We start from the raw sequence: 23,999 nt of genomic DNA on the forward strand, positions 1-23,999 counted from the left end.
CAAACATTTAATGTATAGACCACCTCTTAAGTCAGAACCTGTAGAATTTGTAGTCAAATTACCTGCCATCCTTACCTCTTTCTGCCTGTCCCCCTCCAATTTGAATTAATAGAGTATAAGCTGCTGCTTTAGATGAAAAGCGAGTACCTCTCAAAGTCCACACACCCAATTATTATATATCAAACTTCATATATTTCTATTATATGAATGTCTTTTTTTATACCAAATATTTTTAACACTACTTGCCAGACACTGTTCTGCATGCTTTATATCAAGCTACTGAAATTTCATAATAACCTTTGTGGTAGATACTATTATTATGTCATTTTGCAGACAAGGAGGCTGAGGTGTAATATAGTCATGTGCCATTTGATGATGGAAATACACTCTGAGAAATGCATCATTAGGTGACTTTGTGGTTGTGCAAATGTCATAGCGTGCACTTATATAAACCTAGATGGCTAGCCTACTACACACCTAGGTTATGTGGATAGACTATTGCTTCTAGGCTGCAAGCCTACACAGCATGTTACCTCACAAAACAACAGAGTTTAAATGGAGCACAAGAGAAAATGAGGCAATCAAGAGATGTGGTAAACATGAGATGTATGAGAGTGCTGCCAGTATAACACAGCATAGTGTTTTACCGCGAACATTTTTTTATAAGTAGAAAGAGTACAGTCTAACATAATGATAAAATGTATAGCATAGTAAATACATAAACTAGTAACAGTTATTTATTATCATTATCAAGTATTACATACTGTACCTAATTGCATGTGCTATACTTTTACATGACAGGCAGCCCCGTTGGTTGGTTTACACCAGCATCACCACAAATATGTGAGTAATGCATTGCACTATAATGTTACGATGTCACTAGGCAACAGGAATTTTTCAGCTCCATTAAAATTTTATGGGACCACCATGGTATATGTGGTCAACGTTGACCAAAAAGAACGACGCATGACTATAATTTTATGTGTGAACTTGGCTAAGCCATGGTACTCAGGTTATTTGGTGAAACACCAATCTAAATGTTGCTGTGAAGGTGTTTTTTTTAGACGAGATTAACATTTAAATCAGTAGACTCTGAGTAACAGGTGACTACCCTTCCTAATGTTGGTAGGCCTAATGTAATCAGTTGAAGGCCTTATGATTGAGGTATCCTCCACGCAGCAGCCACCACCTCTACCTCCACCCCTGCCAAGAAGAGGGAATTCTGCCTCTACACTGCTTTTGGACTGGAGCTACAACATCAATTCTTTCCTGGGTTTACAGCCTGCTAGCCTACCCTGCAGATTTCAGATTGGTCAGCTCCTACAGTCATGTAGGGCAATTCCTGAAAAGAAATCCCCCTCTCTCTATAACCACCCATCCTACACACACTCTATTAGTTCTTTTTCTCTGAAGAACCCTGACTAATAGGACACGTAAGATAACTTGTAAGTGCAAGACCTGGAATTTAAACAGACTCTGAACCCAGAGACTGTAACCTTAAATCACTGAGTTCAGTGATTGCTGAATGAAGAAAAAAATGTAAAATTGTTTACTCACCAAGTAGATATTATTTGCTGACTGTAGTGAATAGTACAAATGGACAATGAAAGGACTTTTGCTTAGTGCCAGTGCATCCCTCTCAGCTTGTACCTGATGAGTCATATTTTTGTTGATCATGTCAGCTTTTTTGACAACCTATAGTAGATAATATGACAACAGACATTCTTTTTATTTTGTATTACAAAGTGTTCTCAGGGTTCAAAGTTACCATCATGAAACAACCAGAGAGAAAACATATAGATGCCATTTGGACCTCACATTGCCATGAGGATACTCTGCCAGAAAAACTGCTAATATAAAAACAAAAACAGAACTTTCTTCAACAGAGAATTGCTCATCATGAGATCAAGTGTTAAAAGTATCACACCCTTTTGAGATGGAAAAAGGGAACAAATGCTCCCTGACTGCTGTACATCTTAGAAAAAACACTCTTTTCTGCTATTCTTATAACAAAGTAAAAATATAGTCATGTTCCTAATACTTCCCAGAAAACCAGGAACCTAGGCATCGAGAAATAGTAATTAATATAAATATATATTTTACTTCGTGCTTTGATGGATAGAAATAGAATCAGAAAGAGGAAGAATGTGGGAAGTTTTCCTACAAAAAAAAAATTTTAAGAATAGTTAGAACTACTGAAAATTAATAGTTTTCAATGCTGCATTACAGAAAATAATTAGTCCTTTTGAGTTTCAAGGCAATTGGTACAGAAACAAAAATTTAATCTACATTAAAGTTGAAGCACTAAACTGAATAGTCAGTAACATTGAGATTGATTCTCAGGACTACAAGGAAAAAAAGGCATATTTCTTCTAAAGGTTCATTAGCGTATTTAATAAAATCATAAATACATTGTAAATTCCAGCTTAACATCCTTTCCACAAGAAAACTGAAGGAAATTGACAAAGCTAGCATGCAACATGATTTCACCTGTCATTCCATTGGATTGGAAACTGTATTGGAAACTCACCACAGTAGCCCAGATCCTACAAAGAAAAGGTTTCTCTCTCTCTCTCTCCATTTATACATATATATGTTATATAAATTTTATATTATATAAATAAAAAATATATATATTATATACAGGCATATAAGTGAATTGGTGTTATCATTTCAACAACTGAATTAGTAGGTACAATACAAGAAAAAGCAAACCATCTTAGAAACATATGAAGCAATGAAGAGTTCATTTTAATGGGATGGGTCTGAAAGGTCAGGGAAGGTTTGAAGGGGAGCTAAGATGAACCTTACTACATAAATAATATAGGTGGAGAAGAGCAGAGAAGGATAGAAAAAAGCACTCAAAGAAGAACCAGTATAAATATAACCCCAGAGGCAAGAAAATACACAGCATTCAGGGACTAGTCAATTGTCTGGCGTGGCTACAACACAGGGTATGTGGAAGATACAGGGGAAGTTTAGAGCCAGAACTTACAGCATAAATGCTTTTCTCAGGAGTCTGGACTTTAGCTTGTGTGTCACAGCCTAAGGAATGGATGAAAATATAAAATAGTGATTCCAGTTAAGGGGCTATTCTAATAGATTAGGTATGGAAATGAAGGCCTAATGAACCTCAAAAACATCATGTCAAGTGAACAAAGCCAGACGCAAAAGAATTATTGTATAATCCCATTTGTATGCAATGTTTAGAAAAGACAAACCTATAGAGATAGAAAGTAGATTGGTGGTTGCCTGGAGCTAGTGGTGTTAAAGGGGAGAGACACTGCAGATGGGCAGGAGAGATCTTTTGGGGGTGATGGAAATGTTCTAAAATTGGATTGTGGTGATGGTTGCCCAATCTTTTTCTTTTTCCCCCCCATAGTACAGGCTGCTTTATTGGTGGCAGTTAGTATAAGTCAATAAATATTGATCCCCAAAGAAGAACTCAAGTTATTTATTAGCTTACTGGTCCATAGAGAACAGAATGAAATTGAACCAGCTAATTGCTGGGAGGATGAACTGAAGTCAATCCTGCTTCTTGGGAAGTGATGCCATAGCCAGCTGATATATGGCATATGCGGTTCCACCAACTGTAAGAACCATGGTAGCTCTATACAGGAGGGCATCAGCTACCCCATCCACCCTTTAGATGCACTGGAATTCCATTATCCTCCTGAAAAAGCTTTTGTTTCTCTGGAACTTTATTTTCAATCTGCCTGTGTGAAGCAATACTTATGGTCCTTCGGGCAATTTGACGAAGAGCCAGCAGAAGTATGGGAGGGAGGGAGGGAGGGAGGGAGGAAGGAAGGAAGGAAGGAAAAAAGGGTGAACAAACTAATGGAGGAAGAAAAATGAAGGGCTGTACTTGGGCAGACTTGGAAATGAAATGGAAGGAGTAATAATGAATATGGGTCAGAATTGACAAGACTCGTTAAGAGACAGGATATACCGATGAAGTAGAGGGAAGTTATAATGACACAGGTTTCTAGTCTGAATGACAGGGATGATGGCAGTGTTATTAAATGGAGAGGAAATACAGGAGGTTCAGAGTTTAGGCAGTTAGTTGGAGAGGATCATCCAAGGTTAGGCAAGTACAATTTGGAGGTGCTTGCTATGCATTCACATAGCAATGCTCAACAGAAAGCTGAAAATGTCTCTTGCTACTCAGACTGCTGGCTTCTTCCCTTTATCACGTTCAGTCACTGCTGAAATGTGAGTAATCTGAAACTATGGGAGTGGATAAGCAAGAGTGGCCGGAACAGCTTCAACACATTTAAATCTCTTGTATGCTTGTGGAAAGCTATATACTGCTGCAAGGATAAAGGACTGATTTAAGACGTATTTCAGTTTCCTCTTTAAATAAAAGTACATTCTAGATTTATAATGGAAGGTTGGGAGGGAAAAAATGAGGTTGTTTAATGAGATCTTGTGGTTACTTGTGGTTATATAGGTTAGAGAAATATCAAACTGATAGAATTAAAAAATAATTTGGAAAACAACTGTTTCAAACGTCAAGTTTCAAACTTCACCCTGGTAAAGGCCAAATCCGTAAAAAAGGTTCAGAAGTTCTGGTGTCTCCTAAGCATTCGCGGTGTGAAGAGAAGGGCGGGGACAGAGGAGAGACCCCCGACTTGCCCGCCTTCTGACAACCCCCCAGCGTGAAGTCAGCTGGCAGGGCTGTGCAGGCGTCAGCAAACTGGGCCACCCAGTCTAGTAGCGGCCCCGGGGCCTGCCTAATTTAGGGGTCAGGAAGAAGGACGAAGGGCTGGCCTCTTTCCCTTGCTTTACTCCTTGACTTCTTACCTTCACCGCATACAATCTGCCGCCTTTCTGTCCCAGATACACCTTCCCGAAGGCACCACGGCTAATGGGCTTCACTATAGTGAATTCCTCAATGGAGGGAGGTCTTGGCACCGAGATCCTATTCGTGCACTCCCCTGCCGCGGCGCCTCTTCCACTCTCCTTCTCGCTCCCGGTGGGGGGCTCCATTGCAGGCCAGCCCAGATTTAAAGCCTGCAGCAGCCGCCAAGATCTCTTGTCCAGACGCAACTCCCGCCAACTGGGTTCAAAGTGAAGCCCGCCCACGCCGCCCGCCGGCGGTGATGTCACCCCGTCGCTGCGCTCGCGGAGCCCAGCCCAGCGCAGCCCCGCCCCCGTCACCTGCCCATCGTAGATGCTGAAAGATCCTATGGGCGAGAGGGCGGGGGAGCTGGGAAGTTCTCCAACCAACCAGGCTCTTAGAGGGCAGTGGCCACCGCCCACTTCCTCTGTAACGACGGGCGTGGGCCGTGCCACAACCAGTTGTTGGCCAACAAGGGACAACGGGGATGTGAATGAGAATCGAGGGACTTGAGTTCTCTCCCGACCTCCAAATGAGGCTGCCGGGGCCAGTTCGACCCCTCGCCTTTTTTTTTTCTCTAACTTCATGACCTCCCATCCTAACGAGAAATGTAAACCAGTTCAGGAAAGCGATGGCTAGTGAAATCATAGATGCGGGGAAAGTGGATGAGCAGGAAGCGGGTTGGTGCCCGTGCTCTTGACATTTTAACAGGATGTAACTTGTCTGACTGAAACAGATTAGGACCAACAGGAAGAATTTTCTATTTACTGTAGGGGAAATAAAGAACACTAAATTGTGGCATGCGTATTACTCAACGTGAACATCAACTACTTCGGGAGCTAGCAGAGCTCTGCAACAGCGGCAGAAATCCCGGTCCGGAAAAGGCGGCGCACAGACGTAAGCCCCGGATGGTGGCGCTCCCCTGCCCCGGAAGTACTGTTGCGTTAGAGCTTTGCTTTCCGGGACAGGTTGTCGTTGCGGCAGCTTTAGGAAGGGGAGGCCATTTTCCATTTCTAGTAAAAGAGGTAGAAAAAAGACGAGAGCGGAAAAAGGGTTCAGCGCCTCCCCGCCAAGCCGTGGGCAGAAGGGCAGCTTCGGCAGGCGGGTGAGGTCGCTGAAGGCCCGGAGAAGATGTTTTCTCTATCGAGCACGGTGCAGCCCCAGGTGAGTCCCGGCATCCAGTACACTTTTCTCCACAGCCCGCGACTGTTTGCCATACGCGTTTCGTGGAAGCGGTTTCTGGTAAGGGATCGTAGGAGGGAAGCGATCAGACCAACTCGAGTCCTGGAGATGAGAGGGGATCAGGGCAGCGTTGAGAGTAAAGTGTTGATGGTGAAGCAGGGGTAGGATAAGAACGTGGTGGAGACTGGCTTGCCGAGTTGACTGCGTGGAGTTTTTGCTGGGGAATCAATCAGGCATTGTTCAGTGCCGGATATTCAGGGGTAAAGATAGGGGTGGGGGAGACGCCTTTGCCATAGATGTAAGGGGAGTAGGTAATATTCCCTTTCCATCTTTCAACCTCTCCGGAGGCTAGTATTCACAACCTCGATCCCCTATTTTTTCTTTACCTTTAAATGGAATTTAACCCAAACATGCTATAGTAATTTTAGTAATGTCACGAATTTTTATTTTTATTTTTTACCAAAAATGACTAATAAATATTTTCCACGTTATTGACTGCTCGTAAAGCGAAAGACGTGGCAGAGAAAAATGATTCCAAGGGTTTTCAGTTATCATTTTTGATGGTAACACTTTGATAGTGTTTTGTTTTTCGGAGAGTTCTTACAGTCTTGCCAATTGTTTTTGAAAACATTCAGATTTAAAAATAATTTTTTGGAAACTTTGTTTTCTTGGTTTAAATATATACTTAACGTTTCTTTGTGTAACCCATATACTCCCTTGGTTTTTTTGTTTGTTTTGATTTTTGCTAGTACTGGTTCGATAATAGAAAATGAAATGTTTATTTACTGGGCATAAGTTATGTGCCAGGTGAACAAAGCAAATGTGTCATCTTGATGGTGATATGAAGTAAAACAGGTAGGAGTTAGCCAGGTGAAGAATGACCGGAAGTGAACAGGTCTCCCAGGCAGACCAAATGGAGGAAACAAAAATAAAGCCAGTGTGGCTAGAGCATGGTGATTAAGGGGCACGATGACAGAAAAAAGGTTGGGGAGAGGCCTTGAGGCAGATCATACAGGGAGTTATAATAAGAGACTTTGGATTTCATTTTAAGTGTGTTGGGAACCATTGAATGCTTTTAAGTAGGGAGTAACATGATCAGATTTACATGTATTTTCTTTTAAAGATTTTATTGGGAAACTGGGGGAGGGAACAGCACTGGGGAATAGGCGAAGGGGAACAGACAAGTTGCTGTCCTTTTGTTCCTCAGTCTAGTAGTGGAGGCCATCGCTTCACTGGCCCATGTTGATATTGTGATCATTGCGCTCTTCCTGGCAGAGGCAGATCAGTCGCCGGCCATTGGACGGCGGCTCACGGCAACTCACGAAAGTGCACACCAGCTGCCGTCCAGCCCCACTGCAGCCCACGGTGTTGCTGGCGACTCACGGCAGCCCAGCTCCAGGTCGAGCTGTTCACTATCTTAGCTGTAGAGGGCGCAGTGTCACTGGCCCACATGTGGGATCTGAACTGGGGCCCTGCTGCTCAGAGCTCATGCTCCAAGCCAACTCTTAACCAACGAGCCACTCGGCTGGCCCCAGATTTACATCTTTAATAGATTACTCTGATTTATTGCTGTGTGGACAGTGTGAAAGGGCAGGACTGGACACGTTTTCAGTTAAGGATGCTATTGTAGTAATCCATGAGAGGCATAATGCACAATAAAGTGGCAGTGGTTATGGAAAGAAGAGGGTGAGATTTATTTTGATGAAAGAATAGCGTTTCATGAGGTATTGGATATAAGGGGTGATGGAAAGAGGCTTTCTGGTTTGATCAGTTGCATGCATGAAGCTATTATTTACTAAGGTGACAGTTTGGAGGAATCCTACCAATTGTTTGAAAAACAAGTCTGAGTTGGCCTGTTGAACACAGTAGCAAACTTTTGAAACTGAACTTCAAAAAATTTTCATCAAGAGCCAGCTGAGTGGCGCACATTGGTTAAGAGTTTGCTTGGGACACCATCTCTGAGCAGCCGGGCCCTGTTTCGGGTCCCACATGAGGGCCAGTGACACTGCCCTCTACAGCCAAGATGGTGAACAATAGCTCGACCTGGAGCTGGGCTGCCGTAAGTTGCCGGCAATGGTGTAGGCTGCAGTGGGGCTGCAGTGGGCTGCCATGAGCTACTATGAGTGGCTGGCAGCCAGCGTGAGCCGGCCGGCAGCCTCCATGCTCTGCCAAGAGCCTCTGTGATCTGCCTCAGCCGAGAAGAGCACAATGATCACAATACCAACATGGGCCAGTGAAGCGACTTTCTCCACAACTAGACAGAAGAACAAAAGGATAGCAACTTGTCTGTTCCCCTTCCCTGATTCTTCAATAAAATTTTTTAAAAAAGAAGAAAGAAATTTACATCAAGAAGACCCGTTTTAGGAGAATTTATCATCAGCTGGATGGAATACATGTCATTGGTATAGATCGTGAAGGGATTTTGTGTACTGCAAAGTTAAGGCAAGCATTAACTGGATTCACATAAGCCCTTTCATGTTGTGAAAGATGGTAAAACATATTTGTAATTCCTGGTTGCTTAATTGGTTGAATACACTTGAATTTAAATTATAAAATTAGGAAAACCACAGAAGCTAAACTTTTTCATTGAGAAGAGATGAAACCATCTTTTACGCTGTAAATCCTTTTTTGAATGAAAAGAGATAACTAATTAAAATAAAATTTTTCGAAGAAATGGGCAGAAAATATGTATCTTAAAATAATTTGGGGCCGGCCGAGTGGCTCAGTTGGTTAAGAGCTCGCTCAATAGTGTAAGCGCAGAGCAACAGGGTTGCCAGTTCGATTCCTGACCCGAGCTGAGCAGCCGCTGAGCTGCCAAATGGCTCAGCTAAAAAAAAAAAAAATTTTTTTTGATTCTTGTTGTTTTAAAAGAACTTATTGTTCTGACTCTAAAAATTATACACGCTCATTTCCAAAAATGCTGAAAAGGAAAATATGGGAGTAAATAATAAAAATCACCCGTAATCTCATTACCCAAAGAGATCACATTTTAGAATAAATTCTTCCATACTTTTTTATCTGTACACAAATATGTGTATGCATACTATCTGTAACATCTTTAAAAAAAGATGTTACAGATAATTGTACAGCCTGTTTTTTTCTTCAACAGTGTATCATAAATTAATTTCTGTATCGATTACTGTGGAATAAAAAAATCTTTACTTCCAATATGGAGTCAGATTATCTGAATTAGAATCCTTGTTCCTATACTTGCAGGCTAGCTGTGTGATGTTGTGTGACTTTAAACCTGCCACTGAAGCTATTTAAATTCTTGCTGTCTTAATTAAATAGGAAGTATAATAGTAACTTATGTTTATGGGTGGTATAAGGATTAAATGCGATAACATAAGTAAAGCGCATAGTACAAAACCTAGCATATAGGGAGAACCCATTTAACTTATTAATTTACTTAACAAGTATTTATTTAGCATCTACTATGTGCATTTGTTGTTGCTCTGGGATACAGTATTGAATAAAATAGAGAAAAATAAAATATAAACTATGTAATATATTGTATAAATATGAAACATGTATTAAATATATAAATAAAATAGAGAAAATAAAATAATCAAATAAAGAAAAAAATCCCTTGTCACATGGAACTTACATTCTAGCGGGAGAGTGTGATATAATAAAAAATAAATATTTGGTCTCTGTTCCCAGTTCTTGGTACAGAGTTCCTAAAACCCTTGGAATTTCCTGAGTGATAGGAGTGTCTTATTCTCAAGGAATCCCTTTGGATCCCTCCTGGATTTATGCTAATAAAGTGACTTAGGATGGGGTCTCTAGATAATTACAGGACTGGGCCTGATACCAGAAAGAACTCTCAGCCCCAACCCCCTAGCCTCTGGGAGGGGAAGGCTGGCCTGCCCTGGAGATTGAGCTCTGTAAAAACTATAACGCGATTCAGTGCAGAGATTCACAGTGCAGGAGGGTGGTAACTCACGATCATGATTGAGCTCCTGTGTTAGGACCTTTCTGGACCTTGCCCTATGAACCTCTTCATCTGGCTGTTCATTTTTATATTTTATAATAGACTGGTAAACATAAGTAAAGTATATTTCTTAGCACTGTGAGCTGCTCTAGCAAATTATTGAACCTGGGGGGGGGGGGTTGTGGGAAACCCAGATTTATAGCTGGTAGATCAGAAGTATGGTTGGCTTGGGACCTGTGACTGGCACCTGACATGGGAGAAGTCTTGTGGAACTGAGCCTTTAACCTGTTTGATCTGCACTTATACTGGGTAATTGGTGTCAGAATTGAATTGTTGGGACACCCAGCTGGTCAGAGAATTGGTTGAGAGAGACACAGATAACAAACAACATATTATTAAATACGTAAATATGTAAAGTGTGTTAGTGAAAGTACCAAGAAGGAATAGAGCAGAGAAAGGGGTAAGGAATATTTTTTTAGGGGACGGTTATTGAAATACTAAACAGATTGGCGAGGGAAAAGACTCATGAAAAGATGAGTTAAGAACTCAAGGGTGTATGAGAGCAAGCTGTGTACTAACTGGACAAAAGGGAATAAATAGCAGTGCAAAGGCCTTGAGGTGAGGACCTGCTAGGTGTGTTCCAGGAACAGCAAGGAAGCCAGTGGGGCTGGAGCAGAGAAAATGAAGGAGACCATAGTAGTGTATAAATTCAGAGAGGCGATAAAGACCCGTGGAGGGCTTTCTGTGTCATAGTTGTTAAGGCTGGTTTTTATTTTAAGTGAGAAGAGAAGCCACTGGAGGATTTTTGAGCAGAGGAGCGACGCGATCCGACTTTAGTTTGACTAGAGCACACGCAGGGAGAGTACGTAGTTAGGAGGCTGTTGACATTCCTCATATAGGTGATGGTGACCTAGAACAAAGTGTTGCAGTGCTGAAGTTGAGAAGTATCAAATTCGGGTATACGTTTACTTTTTTAATGTTTGTGAAATATGTCATTTTGTGGTGGTACACATTACTTAATTTCAGCTTTCATCTTTTTCTAGGTTACAGTTCCTCTGAGTCATCTCATCAATGCCTTCCATTCACCAAAAAGCACATCTGTTTCTGTCAGTACATCAGTTTCTCAAAACCAGCATCGAGATGTGGTTCCTGAGCATGAGGCTCCCAGCAGTGAGGTAAGAGTTTTTACCCTGGTTGTGTGAGAAAGCATTTTGATTTAGTACGTTGTAAGCATGTTTGAAGTATGTTTCTGTGTTTAGGTATTTCAAACAAGGTAATTTCTGTCATCAATTTAATCTCCTTTGCAATTAAAGATGTCTAATTCTGACTTTATTGTCCAGATAGAGAGTAACTTTGTCTTATTCTTTTTTTCTTTTTTTTTTTTTAAGATTTTTATTGGGGAATTGGGGGATGGGTACAGTGCTGGGGAATTGGGGAAGGGGAGCAGACAAGTTGCTGTTCTTCAGTCTAGTTGTGGAGGACGTTCCTTCACTCGCCCAAGTTGGCACCATCATCATTGAGCTCTTCCCGGGCGAGGCAGATCAGTCGCCGGCTTCTGCACAGCCGCTCACAGCGGCTACTGGCCGCTCACGCTGGCTGCTGGCTACACACGGTTGCCCATGGCAACCCACTGCAGCGGGCTGCAGCCTATGCTGTTGGTGGAGACTCCCAGCAGCCCAGCTCCAGGTTGAGCTGTTGTTCAGCATCTTAGCTGTAGAGGGCAGTGTCACTGGCCCTCATATGTGGGATCTGAACCGGGGCCCTCTAGCGTCCCAAGCCAGCTCTTAACCTACGCGCCACTCGTCTTATTCTTTAACATTTAATTGATAAAAAATTTCATGTGGCACTAGATTTGGTATTCACGTCTTAGGTTACTGCTGTGTGAAATCATGTAGATATTCTTTTATGTTGCTCCAACAGTAGCAGCAAACCTACAGTTAACTGACAGTAATTGCCCCCCCGACCCAAGCCTCAGGGATGATAGGATATAGTAAGAAGCTACCATCTACTGTCTTATAGGAGCTTTTGGTGTAATTGAACGATTAGAATATAGGTAACTGAAAGTGAAATGTGTAAGCTTTGGAAAAACAGTATTCAGAGAATTATAAAAGCAGTGTTGCCTAGGATATTTGCAATTTCCACTCTAGAATCCTTGTGCTTACAGAATACTTTTTTTATAGAAAACATTATAGCCTGTAGTTAAGTTTCCTAAAAGCCTCTTTGACCCATAAATAGCTTATGTTGTTAGTCCTAATAGCAGGAACTGTGGTGAAGGACAGTAGGGGAGGAGGTGGGGGAGGGGGTCAGTCCTAGGATAAAATTTTAATTAGAGGAAAAGTTTGTCTTTGTCATCTTTATACTTTTCTTTTATACTATTTGCCCGATTCCTATTGCCTCTTTCTGTAGGTATTCTGTTGTCTTACTATTGTCCTGACACCCTTCTCCCAAATTATAGTCCAAGAGAGCTTTCCTAATGAAAATACTACATGCAGCAAAATTATGTTCATTTTAGAAATTTTGGAAAACATTACGTGCCTGGAAAAATTGAAATTCACCTGTGAACCTAATCCTTAGAGATAATGCTGTTAACATTTTGTGTTTATATTTCATGTCTGTTTTTTTCTCTTGTACTTTTATATTTTATAGTTGCATCATACTGCAGTGCTGATTTAGATTCTGCTTTCTTTTTTAGTAGTCTTATGAACTTGTTATGCCATACGTTTTCCAAATTTTTAATGACTTCAAAGTGTTCATTGTATGAAGTGCCATTGTTGGATATTGTTTCCAATTTTTTGTTGCTATAAACAGCACCATTTTTACTATCCATATTGCTAAGTGTTTGTTTCATCAAGTAAAATGGCTAGGTCTTTGGTAGAGTACCATATTTTGCCATGTATAATGTGCACCTTTTTTGCCCAAATTTGTGAGGGAAAAATAAGGATGTGCATTATACATGGGTAGTACTAATTCCATATCTATATAAATGTTTTTAATTCTGTTGTTTATGCTTATGAGTTAAAAGTGTAACTCTAGAAGTTAATAATGATATCTGTATACTATATGCAAAATAATACCCTGGAATACAATAATCGGTTTTGTTGAACTTATGACAAACTTGCAACGACAAAGAGTTCTTGGCCTCCTATGATGCATAAATATCGTAAATTTGTTACCAGTACATAAAATTTCTTGTACTTTGTATTCGTTCTAGTGTTTGTAATTGTTTGCTACATCAAATTTGTTGTACCATAATACGTTAAAAAATAAATGCTAAAATTTCTTTATAATACAAAAAACAAGTACCTAAATGTAAACAAATAAAAATTTGAATTAAACCGAAAGATTTTTTTCCCTGAAAGTCCGGACCAAAAACGTGGGTGCACATTATACACGGCAAAATATGGTAAGTTTTTACTGCTTGAAAAGTAAACTCTAGAAGCCAGTGTTGAGGTTAAGATTAATGGTCTCAAATACAAAATTGCTGTTCTTAATCTCTGATAATACTCTCATTAGTCCTACTGTTTGTCTTTAGTGAGTGCGTGTTACTGCACTCACTAAAGGTCACAAACCTTTTCATTGTCCTTGAGCATCCTACATTGTCCGTGAGCATCTATCTACTCTCACCTCCTTTGCTATATGGTGACTTTGCTTTCAAGTCTTGCTCATCCAAATATCCACTCCACAATGCAAGCAAAAAACCTTCATTTCAACTTCCTTCAAGCTACTAACATCTGTCTTTACATTCAGATGTCTTGAAAAAGTAGTCTAAACTTGTAACTCTACAGTAGTCTTACCTTATCTAAGGATTCCTTCCAAGACCCCCAGTGGGAGCCCGAAACTGGAGAGTACTGAATCCTATGTATACTGTTTTTTCCTATACATACATACCTATGATAAAGTTTAATTTATAAATTAGGCACAGTAGGAGATAAACAACAATGACTAATATAAAATAGAATAATAAGAACAATATACTGTAATAAAAGTTATGTGAATGTGGTCCCTCCTTTCAGGGGATCCCTTGCTGAAGTCTTTGCATAGTAGTCTCTGATTTCTGGTGCAACACATTCCCGTCAGTTGGAACACGTTTTCTGTGCATGTTTTCCATCTACAAATTTAATGTCTTTTCCATCTTAACTCAGCGCTTAGGCACTGTGGCTGTTAACTTTCTCAGTTTGACGTACCACAACAAAACCAGCACCAACTTAATGGATAGAAGATTCATTCTTACTGTAGATCTCAGCAACCTCAGCTTACAATTTTTAAAATTTCCCTATTACAATAAATTGAGAACTTTTACTTAAGGAGAGTACTTTATGCCTTCTCTTTGGCATATCTGAATGCCACCATCACCACTGTTGTGCTTTGGTGCCATTATGTATTAAGTAAAATAAGGGCGACTTGAACACAAGCACTGTGATACCATGACAGTGGCTCTGATAACCAAGATCGCTACTGAGTTACTAACCGGCAGGGAACCAAGACGCAGGACAAAGAGATGATTCATGGCCCCAGGCCTGACGAGCAGACAGCATGAGATTTCATTATACTACTCAGGATGGCGCACGATTTAAAACCTATGAATGGTTTATGTCTGGAATTTTCCATTTAATATTTTCAGACTGTGGTTGACCACGGGTAACAAGTCACAGAAATTGAAACTGCGGATAAGAAGAGACTATTGTACTTGATAAACTTTTAGTCACACTACATCTCATTGTATTTGGGCTACCACTTTTACCATTTCACAGACCTATTTTGCTAGTCATTGTTGATTTCTCTAGTGCTAAATAGAAGCCTCTTAAAATCTACATCTTTTTCAACTTTCTCTAGCATTTGACCTTGCTGAATATGTACTACTTCCAAAATATCCTCCTGAATTAAGTGATACATCAGTGGTGGTTTTTTCTCTTTTTGTTTTGCTGGCCTTTTTTTTATTGCCAACCCCTTAAATACTGGGTGTATTGTGCATATTTCCTTAATCTAATTTTCATTATGTACAGTCTTCCAGGTTATGTAATCCATTTTTATATTGTCACTTAACATCTATATATATCTATATGCTGATAACTCCCAAATATATCTTCAACCACATAGTCATTTGAACAGTGAAAGTATAATATAAAAAACTGCTATAATTTTTTAGTTTGTTTTAACAACCCTCTTTTTTAATAGGGGATTGGAATAACTAGGGGTTGGCTAGTAAATAAGTAAAGAATACTCTATAAACTATATAAAACGAATAGATTTAGGGAGCAGCTAATACTCCTAGGAGTCTAGGTAGAGCTTCCCAGGAAGAGTACTTCTCCCCCAGGCTGAGGTCCTGACCTTGCTGGAGAGGACATAGCCTTGGCTTACTGAATGGCAGAGAAGTCACTGCAGTGCTGAACTTGATGGAAATCTGCCCTCTACGGTACCAGGAAAAGCCGTTCGTGGGGATGTGTCTTGCTGGGGAAGCCACTGGATACTGTTGGCCCCTGCACTGCAGGGAGCTGGGCTTTGGAGAAGCTGCACAAGTGGCAGGAGCCAGATACTAGAGAAATCCTGGGTGATTCAGACAGGAGCCCACTGTGGGATCATACCAGAACCAGAAATAAAAACTTGCCTCTTACATTGTCTCTCTGGTGCCCTCCACTGACAAAGCTTTATATTGTGCCAACTGGCAAAGGAAAAACATTTAAAGGGCTCAGATCCATGTTCATGGAGTCAATAAAAAGGATGAAGAGGAGCTAAGAAATAACAGATCAGAAAACAGCATATCCATCCAGAACTTGTCTCCCTCTCAATCTCTATACTCTACTGGTTTCTTCAAATATTTTTTGTCTATGATTTGTTACTTCCATCCTTAGGACTTAGTTCAGGCTCATATCGTTTTTCTCCTGTTCCATCAGCCTTCCTTCCAGTATATCTTTATCTTGTATTTTTTCCTATAAAACAAAACTAATCATTAGTTATAGAATTAAATTCAAGCAAGGTTCTTCACAGCTTGGCTATAGCCCACCTTTCTAGTCTCTTCCATCACTAAATGTTTTACTACATCTCAGACATTCCAGGCCCTTTGATGACTTTTTGTTTACCCCCTTCCCCCATCAACTTTCACATTAGGTGTTACCGCAGTGAAGCCTTCTCTGCCTTAGGAAATTAGTTGCTCTGTGTTCTGTGTTCTCACCACTCTAAAACCATCTGTGTAATAGCAGTTACCATGTTGTACCATAATTACCATGTTTATATGTACCTTATTTCTCTTTATGTTTCTAGGCTCTGACACCCAATAAGTAATGAGAATAACTTTCTGTCTTAGTTAAGAATCTGCATTGCCCTTTTGAAGTCTATGTATTATAAATAAGACTTTTTGACTTCCCATTTTAAATCTTTTATTTTTATTTTTTATTTTTAAAGATTTTATTGGGGAATTGGGGGAGGGGAACAGCGTTGGGGAATCGGGGAAGGGGAACAGACAAGTTGCTGTCCTTTTGTTCTTCAGTCTAGTTGTGGAGGACGTCGCTTCACTGGCCCATGTTGGTATTATCGTTGTGCTCTTCCCTGGTGAGGCAGTCACTCACAGCAGCCCAGCTCCAGGTTGAGCTGTTGTTCACCATCTTAGCTGTAGAGGGCACAGCGTCACTGGCCACTTGTGGGATCCGAACCGGGGCCCTGTTGCTCAGAGCTGATGTTCCAAGCCAACTCTTAACCAATGCACCACTTGGCGGGCCCTAAATGATCTTTTAAAAAGTAGCTCTTGAATATTATAGGCCTTCTATTTCCATTATAATAATATGCTTTATTTATAGTTTTTAGTAATTTAAAAAGCACTTTTAAATATTTTGTTTCATTGTGCTTTTAACTTACTATGTACGATGGGATATGTAGATGAGCAAGGCATGATCTCTTCTGTTGATACTATCTCATTGGTGAAACAGGCAGGACATATTTCATCATCATTTTGAAATGTGAGGAAATGTATTCTAAGAACTGAATCACTTATTACAAAGCTAATAAGTGATGAGTCTCTGGATGTTAATCCAGAGCTATATATTCCATGGGTCTAAATTTTACATCGATGATAAGAAGTTGGTTATTTATTCTGTTTATTTGTGCTCTCCTTACTTGAAGTTTTAGCTGTTTGAGGTTATAATTGTTACTTGTCTTTAGTGTCTCCCTGTTGGCTCACATGGACGAGAAAATAACTCACCCCATCTATTTGTAGTTACTTTAGAACTCTTGTAAGGTGAATGTGTTTTCTTGCCTAGTTTTCACACATTTTTTACTTTAATTTCCCTCCTTTATAAAAGTTAGATATGGATAACTGTAGAACCTCTCCGTTCAAAGAAAAATCTCATCAGTGAGGCAAGAGGACTGAGATGTCCTCTGGTAGCAGAATATACTCTTTATCAAATGAGTTTTTGTTTATGGGCATTCGGGACTGGAGGAAGCTTTAAAGCTCTGAGGACTGGTGATACCATTAGGAATATAATTTTTTCAACCTTTGCAAACCTCATATGATTGACTTCAGTAAAACTAGAACTATAAAAAATATTTTTACCAATTTAAATATTAGAAATAGAAAATCAATGCATTTGTTAGATTTTTAAAACCTGTGTTGTTTCAACTGATAAAGACTGCTTGAGTTAAATATCTTGATAATGTTAATGCTTACTTGGTTGACTTAATCTTTTACAGCCTCTGCTTAACTTAAGGGACCTTGGATTATCTGAATTAAAAATTGGACAGATTGATCAACTGGTTGACAGTCTACTTCCTGGGTTTTGTAAAGGCAAAAACATTTCTTCCCATTGGCATATATCGCATGTCTCTGCACAGTCCTTCTTTGAAAATAAATATGGTAAGTTATTTTTTTGTTCCCATTAAAATAAGTCATTTTAGTGCTATTGATAATCATAACAGATACCATTTATTAACATTCACTATGTACCAGGTTCTGAGTTGTTTTCTTTCTTCCTCCCTTTCCTTCCTTCCTTCCTCCTTTCCTTTCTTCATTCTTTAAAAAAAAAAAATTTTTTTTTTTTTTTGACAAACTTATTTATATTGGAGTCATTTTAAATTTACAGAAAAGTTGCAAAGGTAGTATAGCATTCCTATATACACTTCGCCTGGCTTCCCCTAATGCTGATTACTTACATAACCATGGTACATATGTCAAAATTAAGATTAACGCTGGTGCATTACATTTAACTAAACTATAGACTTTATTTAGATTTTACCAAATAAGTTTAATTTCACCAAATCACTAGTTTTTCCACTAAGATTCGTTTTCTGGTCTAGGATCTAATACAGCCTACTACATAGCATTTAGGATGGTGGAGTGGTATGGTATCTTTGTTTTGTTTTTGTGACAAACATTTATTTATTGGATTCCAGGTAACATACTACTAATCTCTAAGAATACATTGAAGAAACAGTCATGTTCCCTTCTTTTATAGAATGTCTATGTATTTTCTTGAGTCTTGTAACAATCTGGTATTATAATTAAGTGACCATTTTATTGAAAGGAATGTCAGTTTCATGGTTTCTTTTTGGATGATACTTAACTAACGTTAGAGTGTTATCAAAATACTGTTTTATATTGATGGAAGAACAGATTTTTAAAATCAATACAAGCTATAAAAGCCTAGGAACAAAAGAGTAGGTTTGAATAGTTCTGCGACAAAGATTTGATTTGAAACTGTACTTTGTAGAAACTTAATTCATTTACTCATTCATTGCTCTTCTTTTGCCTTTAATTCATGTAAGGGCTGGAGGATAAATAAAGAATTCAAGAGTGAGAATAACTGAAGTGTTTTTGAACTTGGGGCTTAGGCTAAAAATCTGCTTCTATTTTATTTATTTATTTATTTTGTGCTATACTACCTAAAAGAAGCCCTGAGATTTAGTGGTTAACAGTGAGGAGTAGATTAGGATCAAACTCAATCCTGCCAGATTAACTGTGGTATTTTTACTTGCTTTAAATTGCTATTTTTTCATACAAGTATGAGGGAATAACTATTTTACTTTGAAGGGTCAGATGAAATAATTTGAAGTACTTGGGGCCCACAGTAAGTGTTCAGTAGATTAAAATTTTTATTATCATTGTTATTATAGTAGTGTAATTACTGTCGCTCTTCTAGTCTTGATGGTTACATTTCCTTTTAAGCTTGTTCCTCTTACTGCCAGCCATTTTCTAGGCTTCGGCAGACAAGTATTAGGAAGGGATTTCTGACTTCACTCAAAGGGTTCTTAGAAGAATCCGTGAATCCTAACAGGGATACAGGGATAGATGAGAACCGTTGCCTCTGTTGTTGCTGCCTACCTTTTCCAAACTAGGATCATCGATGTAAAGTAGGATGGGGCCCAGTAATCAAGAATAGGAGTTAGGAAGGAACACCAAAGTATTCATGACTTTACAGCTATGGAAGGAACTTTCTTTGTACCCAATGACTATGGAAGCTCTAAGAGAGAAAGCCAGCAGAACCTCTGATTTGCAATGTTTTATCACATTGTTCATTAGAGTTTTTAAAATTGTCTGTAGGAAATAATGATTCTTTATCTTTTTATGTTTTTTATTAAAAGTAACTTTAGCTAAACATATATATCTTTCACCTCTTGATTTGAATTTAATTAGCAGCTATACTCGTATGTCAGATAAAAAAAGATTGATAAGTGATAGTAAAGTGATGGAGAATTGTATTTAGATTAGCAGTGCTTTTAAATATTTATAAAAGTATGTACAAATAAAAGGCGAAACTCATATTTTGGTTTTTCTAATATTTAGTAAAGTTATATTTCATATATATTTATATTTTTTTTGGTTTGGCAATTAGAACATGTACTTTTTCAATTTCCCTCCAGGTTACATAGATGTATTTAGTACTTTACGTTCCTCTTGCTTGTACAGACAACATTCAAGAACTCTTAAAAGCATTTGCTCAGATCTTCAGTACTGGCCAGGTATTTATTTTGTAAAAAAATAATAGATGTATTTATTATATTCTGATTTGTTTTTCTTAATGAAACTAATGATTATGAACATTTGTAGCTTATAGTAGAACTTACAGGGTATTTGTAATTAGTTTGAGTTTGTCTATAATTAGTTATGTGGAAAATAGTAAATAGGAGCTAAATTTTGAATGTATTCAGTGATACAATAAATCATAAGCATCTTATCTATACTGGCTTCAAAATAATTAACTAAGCACATTTGTTTATTTTCTCTCATTTTCAAAATCAAATTGCCTGACTAGAAAAATGAAAAAAGTCAGGGCAACAGCAGAGGGATTTCATCAGTGGACCAGAAATTTGAGGGCTTTCCATAAGTTATAAAGTAGATGACATCAAATTGATAGCAAACTCAAATATGCATTCATATATTATTATATGATAATATTACATCAGGCACTAATGATGGGTGTTAGGTGACAGTGATAAATGAAAGACAGGTGATGCCTGTTTTCATGGAACTTAGAGTGAAATAAAAGGTGTGTGTACTGCTATTTCCAGTGGAACTTAGGAAAAACCCCAAATTCTGAATCAATAATAGTGGCTGATACAGTAAACAGTTGAAAGATTGCCAGAGGTGAGCCAATCACAGTGTAGATAAGGCTTTTAACTTTTAGGTTGCAATTAGCAAAAGACACTTTTGTAATAAGGGGAGTGTGTGTGTATGCGCACACGTGCACGTTGAAAGAAGTCTATATCTCAGAAGACTCCCGATTTGAATATTCATGACAGAGAGAAACATGACAGTAACCCAGATTAATTTGGACTCGGATCATGTACTGAATGAAGGTATCCTGCTCATTCCCCATGGGTCTATGTTTTGTAGTTTAAATACATTTACCACCTTGATAGTTTTGAGGAAACCTGTCAACAGTATTGATCACTGTATTCTTTACAAATACAAATGGATTAGCAGGAATCTCCACATATTTGAGGTAAAGTTTTAGTAAGAAAGAGAGGTACCAAATTGAGCAGAGACCAATAATCCTCTGAAGAAATGATTACTGCAGATGACAGAATACTTAATGATGATATATTTTTCAATATTCATGGAAGACATAAAAACTGAGTATGTATTTGGGTATGAAGTATATCTTCATTTTCAGAACATTTGTATGTCAGGTCAGGTTCTCTGATCATATAATAAAATTGAAATCAAATAACAGAAAGGATAGCTAAAAAATACCTAAATATGTGGAAATTTAAAGATACTTTTCTGGTTGTCTTGTAGCTAAAGGGAAATCTCAAAACAAATTATAGACACTTAGTAATGAACCACAATGAAAATCTGCATATCAAAATCTTTGGGTTGAGGACAAACTGATGCTGAGGGCATTGTATAATTTATTAAGAAATAAGAAAGATGGGCCTATGGCCATACCACCCTGAACGCACCCGACCTCATCTGATCTCGGAAGAAATAAGAAAGATGGGAAATGATTAAATATTTTTAGGCTTTTTTTAAAAGAATGAGAAATTAATATGGATAAAACAGACATAAAATTAAAGGAATCTAACTGCAAAAAGTTTTACTTAATTAAACCTAGAACAAGTTTAATTTGAAAAAAATTAAGAGAATAGATCAAACAAGTCTGATTAAGAAATAGTAAGAAGGGCCAGCCGAGTGGCTCAGTTAGTTAAGATTGCGAGCTCTGAGCAACAGAGTTGCTGATTCGAATCACGCATGGGCCAGTGGTCTGCCCCATCCCCGGAACTAAGATTTAACATGGCACCTTGAGCTGAGCTGCCGTAGGCAGCCAGATGGCGACTGGACTGGGAGCTGAGCTAGCTGCGCCTTCCACATCTAAGATTGAAGGACAACAACTTGGCTGTTCCCCTTCCCCAATTCCCCAACACTGTTCCCCTTCCCCAATTCCCTAAGAAAACCTTAAAAAAAAAAAAGAAACAGTAAGGAAATACAACATTAGAGGTGAAAAGTGGGAACTGCCACAGATAATGAAGATTATAAAATAACAAGAATGTTCAGAAAGAGAAAGACAAATATGATTTCAATGATGTGGAATCTTGAAAAACAGTCATAGATACAGAGAACAGATAGGTAGTTACCTGAAGGGAAGTGGGTTGGGAGGTTGGCAGAAGGGAGTGAAAGGGGGTCAGTTGCATAATGATGGATAGTAATTAGATTTTTGGGGGAGATCACTTTGTGTAGTATATACAGAAGTCAAATTGTAATGTTCACTTGAAACTTACATAATAAAAAAATTACAAGACTGTGTATAATTTTATAAACAAAAATGTATTGAAACAATTATCCAAGTTATAAATTAGCAAAATGGACCTAATAAGAGATAAAACAATAACCATAAAATTTAAAAGGTAATATTTTTCAAATATTCTTTTATATTAGGCACTAGGCTCAGACAGTTGTATTGCTGTATTCTGTTTTCTAGGGCTAGGAGTGTTCTGTTTTGTGAAACTTTTTTAATAAGGAAAAACAGATTTTCGTATTTATTTCATAAAATGCCTGATAACTAAAATATTAACAATAAAAAAGATACAAAAGATCGATTTCGTTTAATAGTATGGAGACAGAAATCCTAAATACAATTTGAAAAACCAAGTTTAGAATGGAATACAAGAGTGATTTAACATTGAGAAGTATATTATCTTGTTAATTAGAGAAGAAAAGCAATATTATTTCACTATATGATAAAGCATGTAATATATTTTAATTGCTATGCTTCCTAAAAGCTTTTAGAAAGCTAAAATAGAAATTTTGATTTCTTAATGAAATCTATTAGGATTTCATTAATATGAGAAACAAAATGTCTAGTATCCTGTTTTTGTGTACCAGTAATTTGGAGGTTCTGAAAAATGTGATTAAAAAGAAAAAGAAAGGATTAATATATAAGTTAAAGGAAGGGGCAGAATTAAATTAGCAGGTGATATAATTGTTTTCCAGAAAATCAACTGAAATGTGTCCAAGTAGTAAGAGTTCATTCCATGGGTAACATAAATGCATGAAAATCAGTAGCTTTCTTTTATTCTAGCAATAGATTTTATTTACAATTTCTTCAATACCTATTAAATATTTTATCCTCACAAGAAACATGCAACATAATATATACACACATATGTATATGTGTATGCATAGGAAACTTCACTGAAGAACAAAGAGCTGAATGAAATAAAATGAGAGCATACCATTCTTTTTGGAAGGACTCAATATTATATAGTATGAATGTATACCCAAATTTATTAATTCAATACAACTTCAATCAAAACTCTAAAGACTTATGAAAATCAAGAAGTTGTTTTTAAACTTGGGTGTACAAAAAGTGAATCAGATTCTTATACTTTAAAAAAAAAAAAGGTTCCAAATAGGTAAAGGTCTGAAAACAAAAAAGTTGAAACTATTAGATGAAGTCAGTGGACTACCTTTAAAATCTTAGTTTGGGGATGGGATTCTCTAATGAAAACAAAATGCAGAAAACACTACAGATTAAAAGATAGGGCTATATTAATTTTATAAGTTACTGTATCACTTCAAAGAAAAAGACATTAATGTAAATGATTGAAATATATATAACTAAAGGCTAGTATACATAACATCCATATTCTACAAATGAAATATGTGCAAAGCTCATGAGTAGTCACTTCACTAAAGAAATAAAACTAGTTAATAATAATTTAAAATATTGTCAAAACTTAACCTCTCTTCTAATCTGAAATGCAAATTAAAACAAAGCACTACTTCTTTTTATTGTTATAGTTTCAGGTGTACAAAACTATGCAATAGTTATCCTTTTCACTTCTCACAAAGTGACACCCCCCTTCTCCCATCCACTGCCCCCACACCCCCTGTATCATACATATCTATCACAATTCCATTGACTCCATTCCCACACTATACTCCACATCCCATGACTATATATGTATTAAATTATAGTTGACATACAATATTATTCAACAGCAGCTTCAGATGTACAGTGCAGTAGTCAGGCCTCTACACTGTCCATGAAGTGGTTTCCCTAACAAGACCTGAGTCCATCTGGCCCCCTAAAAAATATTTACAACATTATTGATTAT

At 38.0% G+C, this 23,999-nt stretch overlaps 2 protein-coding genes across 2 annotated transcripts in view; one reads left to right on the plus strand and one right to left on the minus strand.

The window, feature by feature from the left end:
- Positions 1-5,050, minus strand: part of MASTL (microtubule associated serine/threonine kinase like) — a 40,056-nt gene extending 35,006 nt beyond the window's left edge. The window contains exons 1-2 of the mRNA XM_019634083.1: positions 4,804-5,050; positions 1,558-1,695 (exon numbers count right to left, since the gene is read on the minus strand). Of these exons, the coding sequence (XP_019489628.1) occupies positions 1,558-1,695; positions 4,804-4,989 (324 nt within the window). The 5' untranslated portion in view covers positions 4,990-5,050. The remainder of the gene's footprint in view (positions 1-1,557; positions 1,696-4,803) is intronic.
- A 738-nt stretch (positions 5,051-5,788) lies between these two features.
- The window catches only part of YME1L1 (YME1 like 1 ATPase), a 73,017-nt gene continuing 54,806 nt past the window's right edge, over positions 5,789-23,999 (plus strand). Inside the window, exons 1-4 of the mRNA XM_019634085.1 lie at positions 5,789-6,004; positions 11,000-11,131; positions 17,637-17,799; positions 19,803-19,901. Coding sequence (XP_019489630.1) covers positions 5,972-6,004; positions 11,000-11,131; positions 17,637-17,799; positions 19,803-19,901 — 427 coding nt within the window. The 5' untranslated portion in view covers positions 5,789-5,971. The remainder of the gene's footprint in view (positions 6,005-10,999; positions 11,132-17,636; positions 17,800-19,802; positions 19,902-23,999) is intronic.

Source organism: Hipposideros armiger, unplaced genomic scaffold (assembly GCF_001890085.2).
Source record: "Hipposideros armiger isolate ML-2016 unplaced genomic scaffold, ASM189008v1 scaffold_1497, whole genome shotgun sequence".
Taxonomy (NCBI): Eukaryota; Metazoa; Chordata; class Mammalia; order Chiroptera; family Hipposideridae; genus Hipposideros; species Hipposideros armiger.